The sequence below is a fragment of the Lissotriton vulgaris genome, chromosome 1_1 (genome assembly GCF_964263255.1).
Source record: "Lissotriton vulgaris chromosome 1_1, aLisVul1.2, whole genome shotgun sequence".
Lineage (NCBI taxonomy): Eukaryota > Metazoa > Chordata > Amphibia > Caudata > Salamandridae > Lissotriton > Lissotriton vulgaris.
In genome coordinates this window covers 1732059445-1732084501 of record NC_141685.1, presented here as the reverse complement: position 1 = coordinate 1732084501, position 25057 = coordinate 1732059445, and the positions used below count along the sequence as shown (strand labels likewise).

The 25057-nt window shown below is 47.8% G+C and overlaps 1 protein-coding gene across 1 annotated transcript in view; it reads left to right on the top strand.

Moving 5' to 3' along the window:
• Positions 1–25057, top strand: part of KRR1 (KRR1 small subunit processome component) — a 188054-nt gene that overhangs the window by 41487 nt on the left and 121510 nt on the right. The window contains exon 2 of the mRNA XM_086918997.1: positions 6875–7050. Within this exon, the coding sequence (XP_086775123.1) occupies positions 6875–7050 (176 nt within the window). The remainder of the gene's footprint in view (positions 1–6874; positions 7051–25057) is intronic.

The window sequence follows — 25057 nt, the reverse complement described above, 5'->3', positions numbered from 1 at the left end:
GCACACCCGTCACATTTATGTTGGTGGTGGTATTATTAATCTATGTCATGTGTGGAACAAAGCATCCTAGTAAAAACAATTTGCACACATTTTATCTTGGAAAATTGTGTTTTGAACTGTATAATAAGCCTCTGTTATTTCACCACACCCTCTCACAAACCTGTAGTTTACTAAACATTCTTGTTGTGTAGAACATTATTTGACGGATATGGCTCGTGATATGCGCTTGGCAGTCGATTATGTAGTGTCCCAGATTCCACAAATTTTTGTCAGGTGGTGGGGGGGCCCAGCATCTAAAAAAATTCAGCTGGGGGGCTCAACCTACAAAAGTTTGAAGACCTCTGGCTTAGATGAACCGGGACCAGTGCCGCCCGCCCCCCCCCCCCCCCCCCCCCCCCCCCCCCCCCCCGGGAGCATGCTGCTTGTGGGCAAGAGCGGGCCGCCTCGTGACAGCCCACAGAGGACAAAACACCTTCACCTTCGAACAGCTTTGGGAAGTCACCGACATCCCCAACCCCTCCCGAGACGAAGGACGCATTCATTGAACTATTACATTTGATGTCAGCACAGAATGGGGGTTATTTATAAAGTTCCGGGGGCGGGCGGACTTGGGGCCTTTGACCCTTTGCACCACCGCCTGTATATGGGAAGGCTGAGGGGGGGGCCGAAGCAGCAGCAGCACCACCACCGCCCCCCGCCCTCGGGATAAGAGGTCACAGGACGAACTGAGTAATGAGGATAGCTGGGAAATACGAGCTGCCCCCCACTCCAGGCAGCTTGCGCCCCACCACACCACTGAACGGGCACCAGCTACCACCCCCACTCATGAAATGAACGGAGGCGGCTGCTGCATGTGGGGTGGGGGTGGTGTGTTTTCTGTCCAAATAATTGGGAGGTGGGGGTGTTCAACCAAAGATGTTTGCTTGAGGGCACATTCACACCACGCAGAAAACACATAACACAGCCCCAGGCCTGAAGGCACTGTGCTCGGCCAAGGGGCTGAGGAGCTGCGCCCGACACCTGTGTCAGAGAGTGGGGGAGCGCACAAAAGTAGGGCTTCTCTCCGCAGTGGACGAGAGAGGTGGCCACTAGCGGGTGTGAACGAGCCGCTTCAGAGTATATTCTGCTGAGTAAAGATGCATTTTTCGGTCTCGTTTTATTTCTTGTGGGGTTGGAGGGGGTATACAAGGGGAAGGCGCAGTCGCTGTTTTCATAAATTAAGCAACCCCCGCCCCTTACAGAGGTCTTCTCGGGGCGGGGACAGACATTTGCCCGAACACGTACACTGGATCTAGGGCTGGTATCTACAGCTACAAAGCTGCAGATTAGAGGGGGGCGTGGGGGTACACAAGCTGAGTATTCTTACTCCCCCTCCCCCCCCCCCCCCCCCCCCCCCCCCCCCCGAAGCCAGGAGCGGAGACGGAGACTGCGGATGAATGAAATTTATATTGGGATTCTGAAGTATGATGCAGCGTTGAGTATGCGAGACCACTCCGGCTAAAGGCACTTCGAAAAAGACGAAAACATCACAGGGAGAAAAAAGAGAAAAAAAAAAACACCCGCCCACCGCCGGAATGACGTCACAAAGGGGTGGGATGAGAAAAATTTGACGGAACGCCCATGAATCGCCTCGCACAATGACGGACGCCTATCTCTTCCAATGGCTAGCCTCCATTTATGAAGCTAGCCAATGGAAGACAGAGGCGGGACAAAGCCCACATACTATTCTCAAAAGATTTCGCCTGCCCGAAACGCTACTTGCGCAGCTGTTCGCCAGGCGAAACCTAAAAAGTACCTGCATGAACATGTGATGCATGAAAAAGTACAGCAAAGGGCCTAGAAGGTTCTTTAGCTAGAACAATTCTTATATGGACAACATTTCTTTGTGTTTTGTTTATATAAGTTGGCAGAGCAAATATCTAGGAGAATCTAGACTAGACATGAACCATGCTGCAGCACCATTAGACTGCTCTTCCGGAGCGTGCCCATCAGGACAAACCTGGACGTATCTGAGTGGGTCTCTCTCCACCAACATGAAGCAATACATCACAACGTAATACTAAAGAGAAAGTATTGGTTTGTTTTGGTTACAAATGTCCTTCCAATTCCTCGTGTCATATATATTATTCTACCTGCTTCTTTTCTATTATTGGCTTTGTTCGTTTGAGCCATGCATTTGACCACACCCCCACTGGCATTCAGGATCACAGATGCCATAAATAATGAGTTTAGATCGCTTGCCTAGATTCCACCATCCTATATTCTAAATATCCACACCAGTGCCTGCGCCCAGCCGGTGAAACACCTTTCACGGATTTGGCCGTCAAAAATAGATTTGGTGATACAGAGAATTTTTCTGAGTCTTAAAACCTGGGTAATATGCTGTGGTGGATTTACATTTACAAAAACATTTTAAGTACCACTATACCGCCTTCTCATTTATACACTGGGTAACTTTGCTAAAACTTGGATAGTTTGTCATGCCAATAATGGACTTATTTTGAAATATTTTCAAATGAACTATACACAAAACTGACTGGTAGCAAATGAAGGATATCGAACAATGACGACTGAACCTCAATTTCCTCTTTTTGGCAACACCATAATAACTCTTAAGTAACAGAAAGGCGACAGGCAGCGGAATATAAAAGCGCTAAAAATAGTTTGTTCCAGATTCAGTTGGTGTAGAGGAAAATGGGTTGGCTGAAGAGTAAGGAACAAGATATAAAAAAAAATCTTTCCTAAACTTTAATTGACCACTCATACAGCAGTCCGTCACTAGGTATTTTTTCCCTTAAAAGCACAAAATCACCTATATGCGCAATATCAACACCATCTCACAGACCCTACTTTATAGCCACATTAGAGTGTACCTTTTAGCGCATGTTCAAATATCCTATACATTAACTCCTACTTCGTAAATCATCCACATTCATTTCCAGAGGCCATGCTAGCAACACTCAAAACAGTACTAGCGACCTCTCGAAACAAAGAGCACTCAGCATTACAACTGCACCAAAACAGTTACTGGTCAACTCCCCTAGGCGTAGCACTAGGTTTTCTGACAGGCCTGTGAGGAAGGCTTCCGAAATCCAGAACTTAGGGGGCTCCCACATAACATTTAGTGACACTCACGCTGCCGCCAGTGTAAATGTCCTCCCCTTCCGTGTCGCTGTCTCCTCATCCCCAGGGAAGGGCGGTGGATGTTTTGTGCTGGGGCTGCTACTGTCGGCGGTCGCCATCTTCCCGATCAGCGCCTGAGGCCGCCGCAAACGTCATTGCGCTGGGAGGAGGTGGGAGGGGAAGTTATGGCTGTAAACACTGGTGCGAGCCTAAACTCCTCTGCTGACAGAGACACTCGACAAGGATAACTTTATTCAGCTCTGCGACTCGGACAGAACGGCAGGGTCGGGAGATGTCGGGAGGGTCGGCACGTGGGACCCAGAATCGCACTGGGCAGGAGAGGAAGGGCTGCAAGCAGAGGCTGCTACCAAGACAGGTCGACAGAGAGCGGAGGGGTCCACTTACTAATCTGTTTTATTTTCAATAAGAATCTTTTCACAGACCCAAAATGAAGATTGTTTTTTAAAGATACGAATATAGTTTGGGAGTCATATTGGGGTGCTTGATGAAGTTTTAGGAAAAGTGGAAAAATTTGTGTTAATGTTCGATCATGGACATTTTATTTCAGGCAAATGTATGATGCTAAAGCAACAAGCGCTCGCCAGGCAGCCGCTGTAATGAAAGAGACGTTACTCTTTTTGAGACGGCCCACTTGGACGGGCTTGTCTGACTTCCTTTTGGCGTAAAAGGTTTTTATCTTTATGGGGCCAAAGATAAGAAGTGTGGAGTTGGAAAACATAAACAAATTCTTTAAAATTACACTGTTTAACAAAAAACGATTTTACTTACCTGTTTGCAAGAAATGTCCCAGAGTAGTATCCAGGCATACTACTGTGAGTAAGAAAAGTCATCCAAAAAGTAACTTACCTGGTATTTTACGGAAAATCCCCTTCAAGTCTATATACTGTATTTACAAATCATTGCATTTCTCGGAAACAATACTGTAAGTCAAATCAAAGTACATTTACTATATCAATCCAAATTGTTTACAAACTGCATTACTACTGTAAAGTATTTATTGCGTACCTGTGCCAGGCTTGCTTGGTTCTAGAAAATAAAATAACTAAAAGAATATTTTTATGCAAAAACAATTGGTCTGAAGTTCTGTCTTTGAGTGTGACTTCATTTGCTGACTGAGTGTGTACAACAAATGCTTAACACTGTCCTCTGATGCTGCCTTACTGCTCGACCACACTACCACAAATAGAGAGTAAGGTTCTATCTAACTTTTACCTCTGCCTACCTTTGGAGTTCCCCTGGACTCTGTTCACACTATACCTCACTTTGGTATAGTATATACAGAGCCAGCTTTCCACAACCACCACCAAGTTCCTTCAAACTCCATTAGGAAGACATGTAGGATACTTACACCATTATTGATGGGGATGACCCTGAGACTTTGAGCTACATTAAAAAAAAATATCAGCTTCCACTTATTACTCAAGACATAGTCTTGATCTGATTTCTTTTCAAATCTAATGCTGTCAATGTAGAATTTCCCAGGCACTTACTTGGTCAGATTAACTGCTTAATTTCTCGATAGTTCTAAGTCACAGAGCCATTAAGGTCCCTTCTAAACTTCTTAGTAGTCAATCCAGTTCCTGGAATCTCATAAATAATACTAATTTGACTAATGCTTTCCACTTAACACCATACCGGACAGCAGATAATATCAAGTGGGCTGCTCAATTTATTGGTGCCATTATTGAGGCCCTAGAAACTCCCACGCCAGTCCCACAGGGCTATCTATGCTGCTGTCCCTTGATACATTCGTAAAAGAATATATTTTCATAGACCTGTTGGAATCCTCAAATCCCTCTCTTTGGCTCTGGCTGACAGCCCTCTGTCTGTCTTTCCAGGTCAGGTGGCCATTAATTTCCATATCTAATAGTCCCCACCACTGGAACGCCCTTCCTTTTGGATATACAGTCCACAACTAACTTCTTTGAGCTCAGGAAACTGCTCAAAAGTTGTACTGTTTGATCCCCTTTCCTTCCTGTTCTAGACGTTGAGCTGTCTGTGTCGGCATCTCTTTTTAGGAGTCTCTAGTGTCTGGATATATAAACCCTTCTAAATTAACATGAAATATTAGAACAGGGACTACTTTGTTTCTTGCTGTTTTATTTATCTGCCAACCTTAGAACTTTGGTAATGAAACTTGACCAATGCTAATGATTGACTGATTTACTGTAATACTGAAATCACAACAGAGTTGCATTTGTTATGCACTAAATTATCGTGTGAATATTTTTTAACCCCTTGCCTGCTGATGACGGAACCGCTCCGTCATCAGCTGCGGTGGCGCCGTGCTGATGACGGAGCGGTTCCGTCATGGCCCGCCCGGCGCTCCTGCGTGGCGCGAATTCCGCGCCTGCGCTGAGCATTCCATTGAGCGGGGCGGGCCATGACTGAACCGCTCCGTCATCAGCACAGCGCCACCGCAGCTGATGACGGAGCGGTTCCGTCACCAGCATGCGGCCGCCGCGCGGCCGCCCCGCCCCCTTAGCACTGCGGCGTAATAGCCCCTGCAGTGAAGGGGTTAAAGAGAAACATGTATAAATAGTTCATAATTCATGTATGTCATTAATTTTTCTAAAGGGATATGATGCTAACCAAAAAGCTGCAACGCTCTCAGCCTGAAAGCTTCATTTTTGGAGAGCTTCTAGAAATAAATGCAATTTTTTAAATGAAAAACATCAGTTTTGTGCCTACTCTATATATTGTACCCTTAAATAGCAAACATATATTTACCATGCAATATTTCATTTATGATATCTACATGCTTTATCAAAAAATTATATTGTATTAATGGTGATTTTGATATTCTGAACCCTGTATTTTACACTGATAAAATTCAAATTAAACCTAGCAGAGAATTTGAATATGTCATACTTGGGGCATTAGACTCAAGATTAGTGAACGATCATGACCGCCACTTAATAGATCTCATGCTTACACTTGCGTGTAAAGTCGTCTTAAGCAAATGGAAAAGTGCATCTGATGTTTCCTTCAAGATATGGCATGAATGGTTGGCCTCCTTAAGGGGCACAGACAATGATGCACTACACTCATCACCATGGCGAAAATCGCACTCTAAGCTCTGGAGTTCACTTGACTCTATGGGACTTTGTTATGATCCGCCTTAGATTAGCACAGTGGTCATATTCACTAATCTAGAACACATTCCTGTCACCTATAGGAACACCTATAAGAGCACAAAGTAGGCGCTTTATCTCCTTTGTTACGGTTTGGAGTACATCACATGACTGTTTCCTAATAGCTGTTATTGACTTCATGCCAATTTCGTCGTTCTTTCTTTCTTTCTTTCTTTCTTTCTTTCTTTCTTTCTTTCTTTCTTTCTTTCTTTCTTTCTTTCTTCATCTTCTCCTCTCTCTCTTCCTTCCCTCTCTTTCCTTCTTCCTCGCCTCTCTTCTCGATTTTCCCCTTTCCAAAACCACTCCTATTGCAACCATCCTTCTGATTATAATTGCATTTGTTTATGTATGCTGTTCATTTACCTCCTCATTAGAGAATCATTTGTTACACATGACTGATGCTCTCTTTTACTTGAGTTGTGAAACTCTGGTTGCGTTGATACATGAATGTAATCAAATGTATGTTTTGTTTTGTTTTGTTTTCTCTTCTTTTCGTTTCTTTGTAAAACCTGTCTCTTTAATAAAAAAGATTTGAAATTAAAAAAACGGAAAAAAAACATGGAAACAAATCTAAATTCAACCTTTTCTTTCCCCAGTTCCAGATTCTGAACTTTTAACGGTTCCAGATGGATGGAAAGAACCAACCTTTACCAAGGAAGACAACCCAAAGGGACTCCTAGAAGAAAGCAGCTTTGCAACATTATTTCCAAAATACAGAGAAGCCTACTTGAAGGAATGTTGGCCATTAGTGCAGAAAGCCCTGGATGAACATGTATGACGGTTTCCTGGATATACAGTATGAGTTTAACTTCTGTTTCTCAAATCTTTCAGATTGCGTGAGCGTGTTACATTGGTCGTAGCTGTGCATTTGCTAATGATATTTCTCCCCATATGGTTTGTTTTTTAGGTTCGCTGTCTGCAATGATGGGCCATTGTGATCATTGTTTATTGTGTTCAAAAAGTGAAGATTGAACTTTCAGATCTAAACACAGGACACATATAGGAAGTTGACTTAGATAGGCATTATAATCTTGGCTCCCAGTTGTAGACCTGGAGTATAAATGAATTACTTCTCCCAACAGAAGTACAATTGTTAAATCAGGGTTCCTTGCTTTTTTTTCCCCTTTTACACATGTTCTAGTCCTGCCTTATACATTGCTCAGAAATGAAAATCACATCTGTTCTAAATTTTTCATTGATGCCCCAGTGTATGGAAGTGCTGGATCCAAATCTAACTATTGACAGTGTCCTGGCTGTGCGCTTCTTTACAAATCCAGGGGTACAGCTTATTAGAGTGAAGTATAATTTCTTCTCCCGCCTTAGACCAACTTTTTGGATCCACTTCTAAAATAGTGGCCAAATTAACTGGTTTTGATAGCGGAGAGTGATCATGCTTTAAATGAAAGATATGCATAATTACTACACAGACACTTGAATTAGCGTTATTAAAAAGAGAATAAGAAGAATCAAAACAGAGGTCTGAATCTCACTATAACCCGTTTCCATGCTAACCATTACAAAAAGTAAATTCTTTAAATCCAGATTTTTAAACTTACATGCCCTCTTTGCTTCTCTGTGTATCTTTCTGTCTCTTATTTTCTCTCTCCCTTTTTCTTTTCCCCTCTTTTATTTCCCATAATGTATGTAATTCTTTGTTGTGGCTGCGGATTTTGCCAGAGTCCGATGGATCTTCTTGAGCCTTCAACACTATTTTCTTACAAAGGCATAAACTCCGAAAAGGGCCATATTGAAAGAATCCACAGGAGTTTAGTTGTCTTTAGTTGTTTACTAATGAAATTCTGAATTCCCATACTATGCAGTTAGTTCACCTTCAGAACTTGCAATTTACGCTGCTATGGGATTCTTAATCTCCCACTGTGCTATAGATCACTCAAGTTCAAGGCTTCTTTAGCACTGACATAATGCAAAGAAACCACATGGCATATTGCCAACAAATTGTAATTTTTGTCCTTCAAGGTATGGGTAACTTGTTATTTCTTTTATGAGTAGGAAATGACCCTTTGTGATCAAAATATCTAGTCTGATAGCCACAAATATCAGATCGATTCTCTCCCTTGGGGCCAAAGAAGGTTACGTTTTGATTCTGTTTAAAAAAACTTCGCATCAGTTACGTATATATTTAGCACAGAGCAATTCCATATCTCATAGTTCTGGCCGAGTTGTATCTTTGAACGACCACATATACTGCAGCTTTCTTGCCCAGTGGTATAGCCAAATGTAAGGCCAACTGGCCCATTTGGTGCAAAAGAACTTGGAGCCAGATATTCTTGCATTGCTTTTGGGTCAGGTGAAGGATGGTGTAACAGATTGTACCTCATGTAACAATGTCTTTAGTGCATCGTGGAGGATAATATTAGTCTCAGCAGGGCCATTATTTTATTTAGATTTATTGTGCCAACAATAATAAATTCTGCATTCTCCCGTGTGTAGGAAGCTGGCATTTTATATAGTGGACCAAAATGAGGTATATTGTGGAAACAGTCCTGGCCACCCTTATTGGTTTACAGAGTCAAAAATGTTAACACTAAATGCTCTCTTTTGTAGTAGTGTGGGCTAGCAGTTTAAGCTTATCAGAGGTTAATGATAAGCGTTTTTTCCCCCACAGAGGCAATAAATGACACACACTCCAGAATAAATCTGAAACCAATTTAGTAAAATAACTTGTGTTTTTATGTCATTTTGATACCAAAGACTTCCTTGTCAAGTAAGTACATTTTAAAATATTGGATTTCACAGGTAAGTAAATAGTTAACTTGAATACGTCTTTACGCAGAAATGCTTCCCTATGGGAGAAAAGGCATATGTTACAAACCGTTATTTACAGTCCATTTCTGGGGGTCTCCTTCGGGACTTAGGGTTGTAGGGGACCAAGGTCCAAAATACTACCAGCAGTTACTTGTCACCTGCCCTGGGGCATCTGGGTGTAGAGGTGCTGGTCGGTATGGTAGCTTTGCACGATATGCCGGTGGAAAGCAGGGAGCACATAGAAACAGGCTGCAGAGGGGAACCTTTGGACAAGTCTGGGAGCTCCCAACGGGGGGTGGGGGGGGGTCTTGGGTCACAAGGGTCCTGTGAGTAAGCGGGCACAGCCGGTATATCGGTACCTAGGCTGGAGCGCTTGGGTGCAGAGGGGAATGGTCAGCTGGGCTTCGTGCATCTTATGGCCTTGCAGTTGTTGGTCTTGCCGGTTGCTGGTGCAACAATCAGGACAGCTGGGCCACTGGAAGTTAGTCTCTGCTGTGCTGACGTCTCTTGACGGCTGCTCAGTCTAGGTGGCTGTTAAAGTCCTGACTGGACTGTAACAGGCCTTGGCTGCTGCAAGGGATCTCGTACCCCAGATATTAGTACTGTGCGGCTCTGGTTGATCCTGGTGTCCTCTCACTCGGTGGGGGGACACCTTTTACCTTCAGGAGGCCAGGTACCTCTTCCTAGAGAGCTGCTGCATCAGGCTGGTCGGGAACTGCAACACAGTAAACCGGATTCTGCTTCTTCGGTGCCTGCGGACTGCAGGGGGGTAGCTTCTCCAAGGGAAGATTGCTGGCAATTTGTGAAGGGTTGGCAACCTAACGTGGTTCTTGGTAGTTGCTCACTCAGTCACAATTGTTGAGATTGGAACCAGCAGGGTTTGATGCCAAAAGTCCTCAGTAATCTTCAGTTCTCGTTGTCTTACAGCTCTTCTTTGTCCTCTTTTTCTGGATCCGTTGAGTCTGAGTTCCTGACACCAGGAGTGCCTCCTAAATACTCAATTTAGTGGCGCTAAGGGTAGTGATCGGTAGTGGCCAATGAGCTCCTTACCATGAGGGTGTCTACACCCTCTATATGATCACTTTTTGTGGGAAGGGGGCATAAAATTGACCCAGTGAGCCTAATTCAGCCAAGAGGGTGGAATTCTATGTTTTGGGGACACATCAGGTAGATCACCTTAGGGGTGGAGCTAGCCTGATGGTGGGAACACGCTTCCAGACTAGCTAATTTTTCCACCTGTCCTGGTGCCAAATGGGCCAGAGGCAGGGGGTGGCATTTCCCCTGTCCGGGGAAGCCTTGGGTTGCATATCAAAGTAGGAGTAAGAGGCCTTTGAAACTGCCTGCCTTGATATGCTGATTACTTAGCCATCCTGCTTGGAGGCGATAATAACACCTTCAGCCGGGCAGGATTTGTTTCTGACCCCGAAGAGTATGGGCTCTCACCTGCAGGGGATCAGAAACCATTCTGTGGTGGCAGCCTGGTCTACGCCAGTCAGCCAGTACACGGTAGGTTTTCAGGGGCACCTTTAAAGTGCCCTCTGGGGGCATGTAATCCATAACTGTAATCAGTGTGGGTTTGTTAATCCAAGATGATTGATTCCAAACATCCCTAGTTTCAGTAAAGCCATAGTGTAGCTGGGGAATTCGTTATTACCAGTGTCCAGCACATGTACTTAAAATGGCTTCCCTGTTCACTTGTAATATCTAAGACTCGACTTAGACAGCACAGGGGCATACCTACACATGTAGATATGTCCACGCTTCTAGTATAGTGTACCCTGTCATATGGCTGTAGGGGTGTCTGCAGGCATGGTACACCCAGTGTGTGTCCCTTAAGATGGCACAATGCATGCTGCAGCCCTTAGGGACCCTCTTTAGGTTTCTTGCAGTAGGCTCCAGGGGTACCATTTACTAGGGTTCCATAGGCTTAACAGCTGCTAACAGCTGCTGCCTTCAACTGGTCCTCTGTCTAAGAATCAAGATTTTGTTAAAGACTAGGAGGCAGATATCATATGGAAGACCGATACTGAGCATAGAAGTACATAGACCTCATGGTAGCATCCAAGGTCACATTTTCCAAAACTGTACTTTAACTAATATTTCAGGTCTTCAGGGTTGAGTGAGCCCGACCTGCCCATGAAGTTTTTTTTTCTCAATGAGCTCATCCACTTACCCTTTATATTACTATATTTGATGATGATAAACTATGCTGGGGGCACCCTGGCCTTCGTTCCTTACTCACCTCCCCTACCTAGAACCACGTTTGATAAATCGTAGTTTGATCTGAGCTTAAGCTGCAGCAGTTGTTGTTCTCATGGCAGAACTCAATTTCTAAGGTTCTTTTATTTCGTAAGAAGTGGCCATCTTCTTCTGTCTCTTGGATGCCGTAGTTTGGGCTCATTAAGAAACTAGCACCTTAGACCACTATTTACGAAAGGGTTCTGCGATGGCGACAAACCATTAAGAATGGGAAAGCACAAGTACTGAAACCGTCGTACCAAACTCAAACCTGCCTCCCATTCTGCCGCACCCCCCAGAAAATAAGATTCCACTTGCCATCTAATGCTAAAGAAGCGCGCCCCCGAACAAGATAGGTGAAGTCTGAAACGTAACATTGCCTTCTTAAACATCAGATGAAGACTTAACTTACTCCTATCGGGGAAACAGCGAGGAGGTGAAAGAGATGTGGTATATTTTTTATAAATTATTGCTTAGCTTGCCTTCTAAGAGTCCAAGATGTACTGTCCAGGCTAAGTGCCAGAGGCCAAGGAGTAAAGGGAAAACTTGCCTTACCCAATAAACCCTAGGAATGGTATTGATTGCTCCTTTTAGCGCAGACAGGCTCACTTTCTAGATGTCCAGGGTTGCAGCTTTTGGTCCAGATGAACCTGTAAGCTGTACACCTGAGGGCTGGGCACAGAGCAAGTGATGTTTCTTGGCTAATGCTAATGCCACAATTACTGCTAAGCACTGTAAATCTGTCCATCTCCTTATGCAATGTAAAATCACTTAAGACCCCAACATATCAGCGTGGTTCATCCAGTGGCTTCTTTGTGTGCCACATCCTTAAGTAGATTTTCAAGGTTCTCTCCACCTTGCATCCCCAAGGGCTATTCAGTTACACTGTCCATCTTTTATAAAAAACAAGCATGGAAGGGTGCTTCATCAGTAATAGATGAGGTAGAGGGCTCCAGCCGTGGCCACTTCTGCAGATGCCGTTGTTAAGGTGGTGGCAGTTGCAGCCCTAGTCCAACAGAATAGACACTGCTGTGGGTGGAAGAGGCAAAGGCATCATTCTTCCTGCTCATTTAGCTAGGTAATCCTGCTCCCATTAATGATTTAGAGATCTATAATGTTCATTATCTCTGGGTTCCACAACTAGACTAATTTATAAATGTAAAAAAAGTATCTTCCCCTCAGCACGGCAACCTATCTTCTAAAGATGACAGAACTGGTCAAAAAATGGAGTATAATTCCTATAGGTACATTATGGGCATTGTCAGTTAAATTTTTCTTATGCGTAAGAATTTCCAAGGCTTGTGCCCGGTGATAAATCTCATTTCTCTAAACACAGTTCTTGTATCAAGTGTTCAAGATGCGTGGTCATCCATCTTTCCAGAGATATTCAAGTTGCTGAAGCATGGATAGTGCCTGTAGATTTAAAAGATGCTTCTTTCTTGGTTCAGATCCTAAAGGACAACACAGATTACTCCAGTTCCATTAGGGGAGTCGATTATGGTGTTTCCATTACCTTCCCTTCTGTGTGTTTTAACCCCTCAGTGCTTCACAAAGCTCCTTCCAGCTGCATATGCCATCTCCGCACTCGTAGATTTCAGCGCATAACCTTCCTTGATGGAATTAAATCAACATGGAATTGCTGGTTATCTGCAAGGTTTGATGTATAAGATTCCTCAGCTCCCATGCAGTGACTACATGGAGTTTAGAAAGTTGCTGCAAGGTTCTTTTGTGAGAACTAAGCTTATCCTACTAGTGCCATGAAATGTGTGCTGTAGCATGCGTACTTGTGAAAAATTTCGAAGGATGGTTCTGTGATCTCCTATGCTCCATATAAAGCTTCCTTGCACAGCAAGTCTTATTTATTTCCTAGGGTTTCTGATAAACTTTCCGTCATAACCTTGTATTTTATCTGCTTAGTTGTTAACAGGAAACTTTGCTCAAACCTCCAGGAGAGAAGTATTGCTGTCAAATGAAGGCACCCAGGGGCTTATTTAAAGTTGACGGGTGGCCTGTACAGGAGCTTGTTTTTGAAAAACAAAAAGTAAATGACCTGATACCCCCCCACCCCCACCACCACATTTGTATAATTCACTGTATGTACCCTGTCTGACAAACTCTAAATGAAGCCCTTAGTCTGAAATTAGACTAGAACTTTGCCAGAGTGATATGGTCTCACCGCATCATTCACCCAAGAGATTTTACCAGATTTTTTTAACTGCATTATCTGTGAGCTATAGTCAAGCAGAAAGCAATGTGTTCACCTGTGCATCAATCGAGTTTATTGTCCTGAATGACTCGAAGTCTTTTGCCTTTACATTGAGGCGATAGTTTGGTTCACAACTAGTGATTGGCTTGAAGCTTTTTACTGGTGAGATTTGCTCAGTAAGTTTCAGAATTTCCATGGAATCACTACCAAGAATACTTAACCTTTCCACTGCTTGTATGGTAGTTTGTTACTTCCTCTGCCCATCAAGGATCTTTATAGAGCATGTTCATTTATAGTGTGTAGTTGGCCTGCTTGTATGCGAACACAAGGATAAATTCAAAAGTATTTTTGATTACAAAAAATTCATTGATCATCCTTATCATTTTTTATTAACCAGTAAGGATTTACTACTGTAATCCGCTTCTAATGTTATCTCTCAGGTTTGACTCTGCGTCACCGGGTCAGTCTTTCAATCTAAAACAAGCATTTACAATGCAACGGTTTTGCCTTTGTAAAAGTTAGAGCTATTGGCATTGTAAATGACAACATTTTTATTTATGTGTTAGTTTTGAAAACAGATAAATAAATGGCATTGTCATTTACAATGGCAATAGCCTAATCTCTCGCAAATGCCACCCACACACCCACACAGAGCCCCCCCACACAGAGCCCCTCCACACAGAGCCTCCCCACACACACACAGGGCCCCCCCACACACACACCCACACAGGGCCCCCCACACACACACCCACACAGAGCCCCCCCACACACACCCACACAGAGCCCCCCCACACACACCCACACAGAGCCCCCCACACACACTGCGAGCCCCCCCCCACACACAGAGCACCCCCTCACACTGCGAGCCCCCATCCACACACTGCGAGCCCCTAGAGAGTACAATACATAGGGCCTGTGCAATGAGTAAACAACACCAACCCCTTCCCCCCCCCTTCCAGAAAGATGCCACGGAGGTGTTATCTGTTAGCAAATACCCCGGATCAAACCAGGGACCGTGGCTCTAAAGGAAAACTCTTTCCTTGGCTGATTTCTGCGGCCATCAGAGAGCTCAGGCTGGGCTAATGCAGGCGCGACCTGGAGGAGAAACCCATTAACGTCCATTAGTAGGAGCAAGACCTGCTCCCAGGAGAGGCTGCAATGTCTGTGGGAGGAGGCGGGGTCTGAACACTGGTGGTGGACGGGGAGAAAGGAGTGGATAGACAGTTTTTATATAGCGCATTGTCTGACATTTACACTGCCTCGTGGAGCTGTTCTTTCTTAGCCAGGCTGGGGACAGGTTGCCCCAGTTTAAGGTGCTGCTATGGAAGGGGAGGGGGGTTGAGGTCTGCGTCCGCACTTTTTTTCTCTTATTATTGTGTTGTAGAAGCCGGGAGTCCTCTTTGACCTCAGGTGTCCTTCCACCCGTTGTCATTGACCTGCTAAATATAGGATTGTTATTGTACCTTTTCTATATGTGAAAGTAAGGCTGCATTTAGAATCAGAAAAGTACGCCCATGGGTACTCGAAAGCGCAGCACTAGCTGGGTCAGGAACTCGCACGGGGCGGGTGAAGACTTGCGCCAGGGCTGTCCTGGCCGCTGTGCCCGCTGTGTACTCTGCATTGGGGAAAATACTTCATGGTATGCAACAATGTCCGGAAACAATGAGGTGTTTCAGTTCCTCGTGGTCTGCCTTAGTACCCTGGATCACTATTTCTCCAGAGCAGAAAATCATTTAGTGCCAATGAAAAAATTGTCGGCAAGATACACACACATACAAACTTGACGGCTTTGTTTTTCTCGGTCTAAACCCTTCTCAGGAACGAGCTCTGCATATTTGTACCCGTCATTGTTTTCTGTCTCTTCGAGGACAAAATGCAGGTTACTGCTCAGCTTATAGCCCTGCAGGGCGTTGATGCCAATGTCTGGGTCTCGGGCATTCCCGACAGCAATGCGCGTTCCTGGCAACGTGGACTCCGATATATTTAAATCAACAGCATCGGTGTGTGCAGTGCTCACGTCGCGGTGGACGATTGCTCCCGGTCACGCGATCTGCACGTGTATTTTATTTTTTGTGGCGAAGTGTCCTGTGCTCAGAGGGAGAGGCAGGAGAGACCCCAAGGAGCACAGCACGTCTCTGGCCTCTATACACGATGTGCGCCGCGCTGCCATTAAAGTGGAGCCTGGCGCTGTGCACAGATGGAAGAGCGTATGGGGGAGAGGTTAGGGTGCGGGAGTCTGGAGAGGAGCTATTGCCCCATTTCTCTGCAGTGGCCCTGAGACCTCCAGTCTGTCCAGTTTCCATGGCTGGTATCAAGTGAATCACACGGGGCCGGAGACATGGAGAGCGTGAGAGGCAGCGGGAGGGGGGCGGGAACGGGGCGGGAACGGGGCCGGAGACACGGAGAGCAGGAGGGGGGCAGGAACGGGGCCGGAGACATGGAGAGCGTGAGAGGCAGGGGAAGGGGGGCGGGAGCGGGGCCGGAGACACGGAGAGCGGGAGGGGGGCGGGAACGGGGCCGGAGACATGGAGAGCGTGAGAGGCAGCAGGAGGGGGGCGGGAACGGGGCCGGAGACACGGAGAGCGGGAGAGGGGGTGGGAACGGCCAAAAAATAAAAGCAAGCACTCACCTGGACTTCTTCCGGGTGGCGTCAATGCCGGAACAGATTCGGGGGCGTTCCTGAGGGCTTTTGGCTGACGTAGCGTGACGTCGCCAAAGGCCAAAAACTCTCGGGAACGCCCCCGAATCTGGTCCAAGATTGACGGACAGATTTATGGAGCTAGCCAATGAGAGAGTGGGGACGGTCCAGTCCCCACACACAGACATCATTAAGTTTTTCCTAGCACATGCGTACTTCGTACGCATTGGCTAGGCAAACCCTAAAAATGCCTGTGTGTGGTTCTGACATACAGCCACAGCAGGTATCTTATGGACTTCAGTGCAGGAAGAAGGTGAACCTGTGTCAAACCAAACCTACAGCCATCTTTACAGCAAACAGAACTCCCTGAGCACGAGGACAGCTTAGATACAAAACGGAACTGATTTAATGTGATGCTCCATCAATGCCCCCCTCACAGCCCTAGGAGGAGAGGAACGATTACTTAGAAGGTGTCCCCACAAATCGAAGATCCATGCGGTGTAGATTGGAAGTAATGAAACCGGTGCCCCTGGGAACCACAGCAACAAAGAGACTGGACAGGTAATGAGTCTGAGAAGCGCATCTTGGCCTACAACCACGGGCGCACTTTACAGCATCTGTAAGATCAGCTTAACTCCAATACCTGGGTAGAGAAATCTTACAGCAGACAGAAGAACACTGGACTCTGAGGGACCTTGCAAAACAACACCCTTTTAGGAACTCCAGGATTTAACACCTTTAATTGACATAACAAAGTTAGTCCTTGTTATGGGGAAATTGGAAATGTAGCAAGTTCTGAAATCGGAAACAGGTACCAATATTTGTCATCAAAGCCTCAGGCACGGAGGAGGGACTTCCTGCAAGGGTGACATATCTCGGAAGACTTTGATGAAGCCAAAAGTCAATTGTTTTTAGGTGACGCAGCAGATGTCTGAAAAAATATCTTTGAAACCCAGTGCTTAATTTGAGCCAGTGGTTTCAAGGAAACTGGCACTGGCACTTAATTGTCAACACCGGCGCTTGTGACAGTCTGCCACAAGGTGGCGCTGTCAGACTAATTTATAGATGAACATAACAGGTAATTATTAATTCATTGTACATTAAAAATGACTATTACCTGCCGCCCAAGCCATTCTTATAGCTTTGAGGGCCCAAAATAATCCAAATTGTCACACTTGTAGGAGTGCGATGGTTAGTAGTTGTGTTGTTACTATCACTGGCACCATGTCAGGGGCAATGACTGGTGCAAGCTGCAGTGGCCTCCTAACGAGAGCCCTGGCACTTATTGTTTCACAAATTAAGCCCTGTCAAAACCAGGTTATGCTCAACCTGTAACTGAGAAGAAATACAGGTGAAAAGATGCAAAGTCTGAGGCCAAGTAAATCAGTACTCACTCCAGTGACTGAGATCAGAGGAGACAGTGGGGCGGAGTTTTAAAAGTGCAGTGCTTAGTTGGACAATGAGAGCTGAGCGCTTAACTAGAACCCAAAATAATTCCCACTTCTCTCAAGAGATGGCAAAACATATGCAGCTTCGGAAAACTGGAGGACAAAAACGTGTGATCAACTTTGGCTGATCACCCGGACCCTGCCAGCGCCCGGATACCCTCACGGATGACAAGCTGCGCTCTACAAATCGATTGACTGATTAATGATTATTGGACAGAAAAGCTGGTGAGAAATAGGCTCTGCATATTGGCAAAGCCAGTTCTTTATTAAACAACTCACTCTTCCCGCCAACAGGGGATTAAAAAGTTCACCGAAATGTCAAAATGCAAAAAATGGACGGTCACAAAACCATAATGGTCATTAATATTTCATCGCGTGCAAGAGGTATTCCATGTAAGAATGGATCAAACTGGGGACACCCTATGCAGAAACAGAAGCTGTGCATCAGTACATGTGTACAAACATTAGACAACAAAGAGTCATCAAATCAAGTATGACTATGGGAGAACAGCTTCGACAGCCTTTCCTCGACTAGAGTTTCACAATGCAAAGGTGGAAATAATTGCGGACGATGCAAAAACTTTCAAACCTATAGAGCGAGCCATTGAGAGTGACAAATAACATGTATATTTATGAATGAATAAATAAATAACAGGACAATTGAAATTCAACTTGAAAAATACAGGAAAGCGCCTGGTTACACCACCGGTGTGTCTCTGTGCTAGAAACGCTCTCAGTAAGTAAGGCAGTGGACACAGTCTAAGCGAGAAACTAGAGGCATTTCCCAGTAGGTGTCTACTAATGCTGGATAGCTGTGTATTGAGGGCACGTTTCTCCTGCAAATTAGAAAAGGCCTGGTTGAGAATGGAGAAGCGTATTTTTCTTCTTTACGGAGATTTATATAACGCGAACTTGACCGGGTATCAGGTATCAGAGCGCTTTACATAGCACCAGTTGCGTTACATGAAGACACACGTTCATTATTTTTTTAGGCACGGGAATATTCAGTGATTTGCCCAGAATCACAGGTTGTTCAGCGGCATTGCCGAGACTCGAACCGGGTTCTCCAGATTCGAGGTCGACCGCCCTAGCCAAACTCCTCCCCCAGTAATTGAAATATTATGCCCTTAGCTGAATGGCTGAGCTCTGTCCACGAGGTAAATAAGACATGTAAAATCATCTCACTTTAGAAATAGAAGGGCTGAGAAGCCAATGGGGGCTGCCCCAAAGCCTCCTTCTGTGTGTGTTGTGTGCGGACATGAGGCACACCGTTGAAACTATCAGCAGCTAGTCCTAAAAAGAGGAGACCTCAGCCTGGCGGTTCGGCGTAGGCTGCAGCGTATCCTTCATTCATTAAGTAATCCATGCTTGTTTTCAAGGCGAGAAAGGGTTCCTACCGACCCGGTGCACGCCGCAGGCTGGCTCCCGGCTCCTAAAGGGATGTAAGTCAGTAAGTGTCCTCCTAGGCCGGGTGAAAGGGGGAGGGGGAGTTTTAGCTCCCAGACCAAGTGAATCACTCTGCTCCGCAGGATGAAGATACAGTGATGTGGGAACAAGCATCAGATCAAGAGACACGCATAGGTCAAGATAGAAGCAGCAGTGCTTAATTTCAGCCGGTGGGGGGCACCGACGCTTATATATTCTCATCGAGGAGAATCACACAAAGGAGGAAGAGAAACCACGTCACAAAGGATCCTGCAATTGTGAGCTAAAGGGGCAGAGTGTCTGGAAGAGAATTAAAGGGAACTCCTTGTGTGCATTAAAGCCTGCACAGCCTGGTACTCGGCGCGCTGACATTGACTCGCGTCGGCCGCGCGCTTCCGAGCAGAGTTCTGGGCTCCAGTATTCATACATTTACAAATGAAGCACCGAGAAGCGGGAAGTGGCTCGCACTGACTGACGGCCGGCAGGTACTTTACTGATGTTGTGCATTGAGGCCAACCACAAACAGAGGAGCCCAAAATCTGCAAAAAATGAGCTCTGAAGGACATTTCAAAAGTGTCTCCTAAGTGTCACACAAATCTTTAAAGTGCGGCATTCAAAGCCACTTCTACGCGCGATGCGACCGTCCCCAGGCTTCCAGCAGCCCTGGTACCTCGATGACTGCCCACAGGGCACGCATGCCATTCAATGGGCCTTATATTGTAATGTCACGTGTCTGAACACGTGACTCCTTCCGCTGCACGGTCAATGAAGAGGACGTGGCTTTGATTTGGGGCGTGCGTGCACTGGAGAATGCAGGGGCTCTAGCAGGGAAATGCGGGACCCCTGGGGGCGCTGCACTGCATGCCTGGACAGGGCACCCCACCAAGTGAAACACCTGGCTGGGTCCCTTCAAACACACACCAGCACACAGTGTGCGCCTGGTCACCTCCATAGAGCTGTTATCACTTTGACCCCCAGAGCTTCTGAGTTCCGAACTGTTTGAGATTGGAGATATCAGACTTACACCTGCTGATTTTTCTTTGCCACAGCACTTGGAAAAGCGGAGCACAGGAGCTTGGAAACAGAGATAAACGTTGAATGCCCATGCCATCCCGCACTTTTACACAGGTGAGTGGTAAAACACGTCAACAACCTATAGAGACGAAAGCATGGTTTGCTGCATAAAGATTCCACCACACTCGGTTGCCGGGCTCTGTTTGCAAGCTCCTCGACTTTCAGTATTTCCTGAATAGGTGCTAGAATCCCCAGAGCATGGGTACAACGCACTTGGAAAAGCCTGTTAGTTTGTGTCCTGCTTTTCACACACTGGTGCACTTCTGACTTGGTGCGGCTATGGTGCATTAGTGCACAGTGAAAAGAGGGAAAGTCTATTTTTGAAATAGTTGGCAGAATTGGCGCGAACCTTCCCAAAGAGGAGATGATTCTATGGTTTCGTCACCACTGCTTTCCAGGCACACGGCTTCTAGCCGGCTTTCTGTCGCTGTGAGACGTCTGTGTCCTGTGAAGACTGATGAATATTTTGAGGAAAAACCGTCCGGCGAGGGGCTAAAGTATGAATAAGATTCCTGGTCGGTCGGTCCATAACCACAGGTCACAAATAAGGAATATTTTCACAACACTAAATAATCGACAAGACGTCACCGCCGGGTAGAGTGATGGGAGTTTGACAGACCAGGCCTGGAGCCAGGGCTCACCAGGACAGGGGGCCGGTCCAACTCGATCAAGCACTGCCAATCACGTGCAATAATCTATCAATGCGTTTCATGCGCCCTCCCGACCCGCTCTGAATGCGTGTCAAGTAAATCTGTGTGTGTTTGGGGGGGGTGGGGGGGTGGGGGGAGGGCACTGACAGCTGGGGGCAAAGCCGGTGAAGTGAGACAGAAGCAGGGACCCATTAGACATCACACAGGGGGCGGAGGCAATAAGACACGGAGAAGGAGCAGGAGGCAGACCTCATTAGCCGAGGGCGACTACAAAAGCAAACATAGAGTCCAGCTCACAGGCGCCGGAGACATGGAGAGCGTGAGAGGCAGCGGGAGGGGGCGGGAACGGGGCCAGAGACACGGAGAGCGGGAGAGGGGGTGGGAACGGGCAAAAAAAAAAACCAAGCACTCACCTGACCTGGACTTCTTCCGGGTGCCGTCAATGCAGGACCAGATTCGGGGGCGTTCCCGAGAACAGGCTTTCGGCTGACGTCGCCAAAAGCCAAAAATTCTCGGGAACGCCCCAGAATCTGGTCCTGCATTGACAGACAAACGTGTCTTGCAATGGCTAGCCTCCATTTATGGAGCTAGCCAATTGGAGAGTGGGGCGGGTCCCTGTTCCCCACTCTAACTCATAAGGTTTTTAGCGCATGCGCACAAAGTGCGCATCGCTAGTCAAAACCTAAAAAGCGGTAAAAGTCATTTAAAGCACGGCAGAACTTCAAAATTCTGCTGCAGGAACTGTGATTAATTTAAAACAAGCACTGGCGTTGCCAATAGGTCTCGCAGTAGGAAAGTTGGAGCTATTGGTTTTGTAAATGACAAAGCCCTTTATGTATTTAAAATGATAACCAAAGTGAAAGGCATTGTTATTTGCAATTGTAATGGCTCCAACTGTCGTACTGCGAGACCTATTGGCAACGTGAGTGGTTTTTCGTGTGTGAGTGGCGTTGTGTGTGTGAGTGGCGTTGTGTGTGTGAGTGGCGTTGTGTGTGTGAGTGGCGTTGTGTGTGTGAGTGGCGTTGTGTGTGTGAGTGGCGTTGCGTGTGTGAGTGGCGTTGCGTGTGTGAGTGGCGTTGCGTGTGTGAGTGGCGTTGCGTGTGTGAGTGGCGTTGCGTGTGTGAGTGGCGTTGCGTGTGTGAGTGGCGTTGCGTGTGTGAGTGGCGTTGCGTGTGTGAGTGGCGTTGCGTGTGTGAGTGGCGTTGCGTGTGTGAGTGGCGTTGCATGTGTGAGTGGCGTTGCGTAGTTGAGTGGCGTTGCGTAGTTGAGTGGCGTTGCGTAGTTGAGTGGCGTTGCGTAGTTGAGTGGCGTTGCGTAGTTGAGTGGCGTTGCGTAGTTGAGTGGCGTTGCGTAGTTGCGTGGCGTTGCGTGTTTGCGTGGCGTTGCGTAGTTGCGTGGCGTTGCGTAGTTGCGTGGCGTTGCGTAGTTGCGTGGTGTTGCGTAGTTGCGTGGCGTTGCGTAGTTGCGTGGCGTTGCGTAGTTGCGTGGCGTTGCGTAGTTGCGTGGCGTTGCGTAGTTGCGTGGCGTTGCGTAGTTGCGTGGCGTTGCGTAGTTGCGTGGCGTTGCATGTGTGAGTGGCGTTGCGTAGTTGCGTGGCGTTGCGTAGTTGCGTGGCGTTGCGTAGTTGCGTGGCGTTGCGTAGTTGCGTGGCGTTGCGGCGTAGCGTAGTTGCGCAGCGTTGCGTAGTTGCGTGGCGTTGCGTAGTTGCGTGGCGTTGCATGTGTGAGTGGCGTTGCGTAGTTGCGTGGCGTTGCGTAGTTGCGTGGCGTTGCGTAGTTGAGTGGCGTTGCGTAGTTGAGTGGCGTTGCGTAGTTGAGTGGCGTTGCGTAGTTGAGTGGCGTTGCGTAGTTGAGTGGCGTTGCGTAGTTGCGTGGCGTTGCGTAGTTGCGTGGCGTTGCGTAGTTGCGTGGCGTTGCGTAGTTGCGTGGCGTTGCGTAGTTGCGTGGCGTTGCGTAGTTGCGTGGCGTTGCGTAGTTGCGTGGCGTTGCGTAGTTGCGTGGCGTTGCATGTGTGAGTGGCGTTGCGTAGTTGCGTGGCGTTGCGTAGTTGCGTGGCGTTGCGTAGTTGCGTGGCGTTGCGGCGTAGCGTAGTTGCGCAGCGTTGCGTAGTTGAGTGGCGTTGCGTAGTTGCGTGGCGTTGCGTAGTTGCGTGGCGTTGCGTAGTTGCGTGGCGTTGCGGCGTAGCGTAGTTGCGCAGCGTTGCGTAGTTGAGTGGCGTTGCGTAGTTGCGTGGCGTTGCGTAGTTGCGTGGCGTTGCGTAGTTGCGTGGCGTTGCGTAGTTGCGTGGCGTTGCATGTGTGAGTGGCGTTGCGTAGTTGCGTGGCGTTGCGTAGTTGCGTGGCGTTGCGTAGTTGCGTGGCGTTGCGTAGTTGCGTGGCGTTGCGGCGTAGCGTAGTTGCGCAGCGTTGCGTAGTTGAGCGGCGTTGCGTAGTTGAGTGGCGTTGCGTAGTTGAGTGGCGTTGCGTAGTTGAGTGGCGTTGCGTAGTTGAGTGGCGTTGCGTAGTTGAGTGGCGTTGCGTAGTTGAGTGGCGTTGCGTAGTTGCGTGGCGTTGCGTAGTTGCGTGGCGTTGCGTAGTTGCGTGGTGTTGCGTAGTTGCGTGGCGTTGCGTAGTTGCGTGGCGTTGCGTAGTTGCGTGGCGTTGCATGTGTGAGTGGCGTTGCGTAGTTGCGTGGCGTTGCGTAGTTGCGTGGCGTAGCGTAGTTGCGTGGCGTAGCGTAGTTGCGTGGCGTTGCGGCGTAGCGTAGTTGCGCAGCGTTGCGTAGTTGAGTGGCGTTGCGTAGTTGAGTGGCGTTGCGTAGTTGAGTGGCGTTGCGTAGTTGAGTGGCGTTGCGTAGTTGCGTGACGTTGCATGTGTGAGTGGCGTTGCGTAGTTGCGTGGCGTTGCGTAGTTGCGTGACGTTGCATGTGTGAGTGGCGTTGCGTTGTTGCGTGGCGTTGCGTAGTTGCGTGGCATTGCGGCGTTGCGTAGTTGCGCGGTGTTGCGTAGTTGAGCGGCGTTGCGTAGTTGAGCGGCGTTGCGTAGTTGAGCGGCGTTGCGTAGTTGAGTGGCGTTGCGTAGTTGAGTGGCGTTGCGTAGTTGCGTGGCGTTGCGTAGTTGCGTGGCGTTGCGTAGTTGAGTGGCGTTGCGTAGTTGAGTGGTGTTGCGTAGTTGAGTGGCGTTGCGTAGTTGAGTGGCGTTGCGTTGTTGCGTGGCGTTGCGTAGTTGCGTGGCGTTGCGTAGTTGCGTGGCGTTGCGTAGTTGCGTGGCGTTGCGTAGTTGCGTGGCGTTGCGTGGCGTTGCGTAGTTGCGTGGCGTTGCATGTGTGAGTGGCGTTGCGTAGTTGCGTGGCGTTGCGTAGTTGCGTGGCGTTGCGTAGTTGCGTGGCGTTGCGTAGTTGCGTGGCGTTGCGGCGTAGCGTAGTTGCGCAGCGTTGCGTAGTTGAGTGGCGTTGCGTAGTTGCGCAGCGTTGCGTAGTTGAGCGGCGTTGCGTAGTTGAGTGGCGTTGCGTAGTTGAGTGGCGTTGCGTAGTTGAGTGGCGTTGCGTAGTTGAGTGGCGTTGCGTAGTTGAGTGGCGTTGCGTTGTTGCGTGGCGTTGCGTTGTTGCGTGGCGTTGCGTGGTTGCGTGGCGTTGCGTAGTTGCGTGGCGTTGCGTAGTTGCGTGGCGTTGCGTAGTTGAGTGGCGTTGCGTAGTTGAGTGGCGTTGCGTTGTTGCGTGGCGTTGCGTAGTTGCGTGGCGTTGCGTAGTTGCGTGGCGTTGCGTAGTTGCGTGGCGTTGCGTAGTTGCGTGGCGTTGCGTAGTTGCGTGGCGTTGCGTAGTTGCGTGGCGTTGCATGTGTGAGTGGCGTTGCGTAGTTGTGTGGCGTTGCGTAGTTGCGTGGCGTTGCGTAGTTGCGTGGCGTTGCGTAGTTGCGTGGCGTTGCGGCGTAGCGTAGTTGCGCAGCGTTGCGTAGTTGAGCGGCGTTGCGTAGTTGAGTGGCGTTGCGTAGTTGAGTGGCGTTGCGTAGTTGAGTGGCGTTGCGTAGTTGAGTGGCGTTGCGTAGTTGAGTGGCGTTGCGTAGTTGAGTGGCGTTGCGTTGTTGCGTGGCGTTGCGTTGTTGCGTGGCGTTGCGTGGTTGCGTGGCGTTGCGTAGTTGCGTGGCGTTGCGTAGTTGCGTGGCGTTGCGTAGTTGCGTGGCGTTGCGTAGTTGCGTGGCGTTGCGTAGTTGCGTGGCGTTGCATGTGTGAGTGGCGTTGCGTAGTTGCGTGGCGTTGCGTAGTTGCGTGGCGTTGCGTAGTTGCGTGGCGTTGCGTAGTTGCGTGGCGTTGCGGCGTAGCGTAGTTGCGCAGCGTTGCGTAGTTGCGCAGCGTTGCGTAG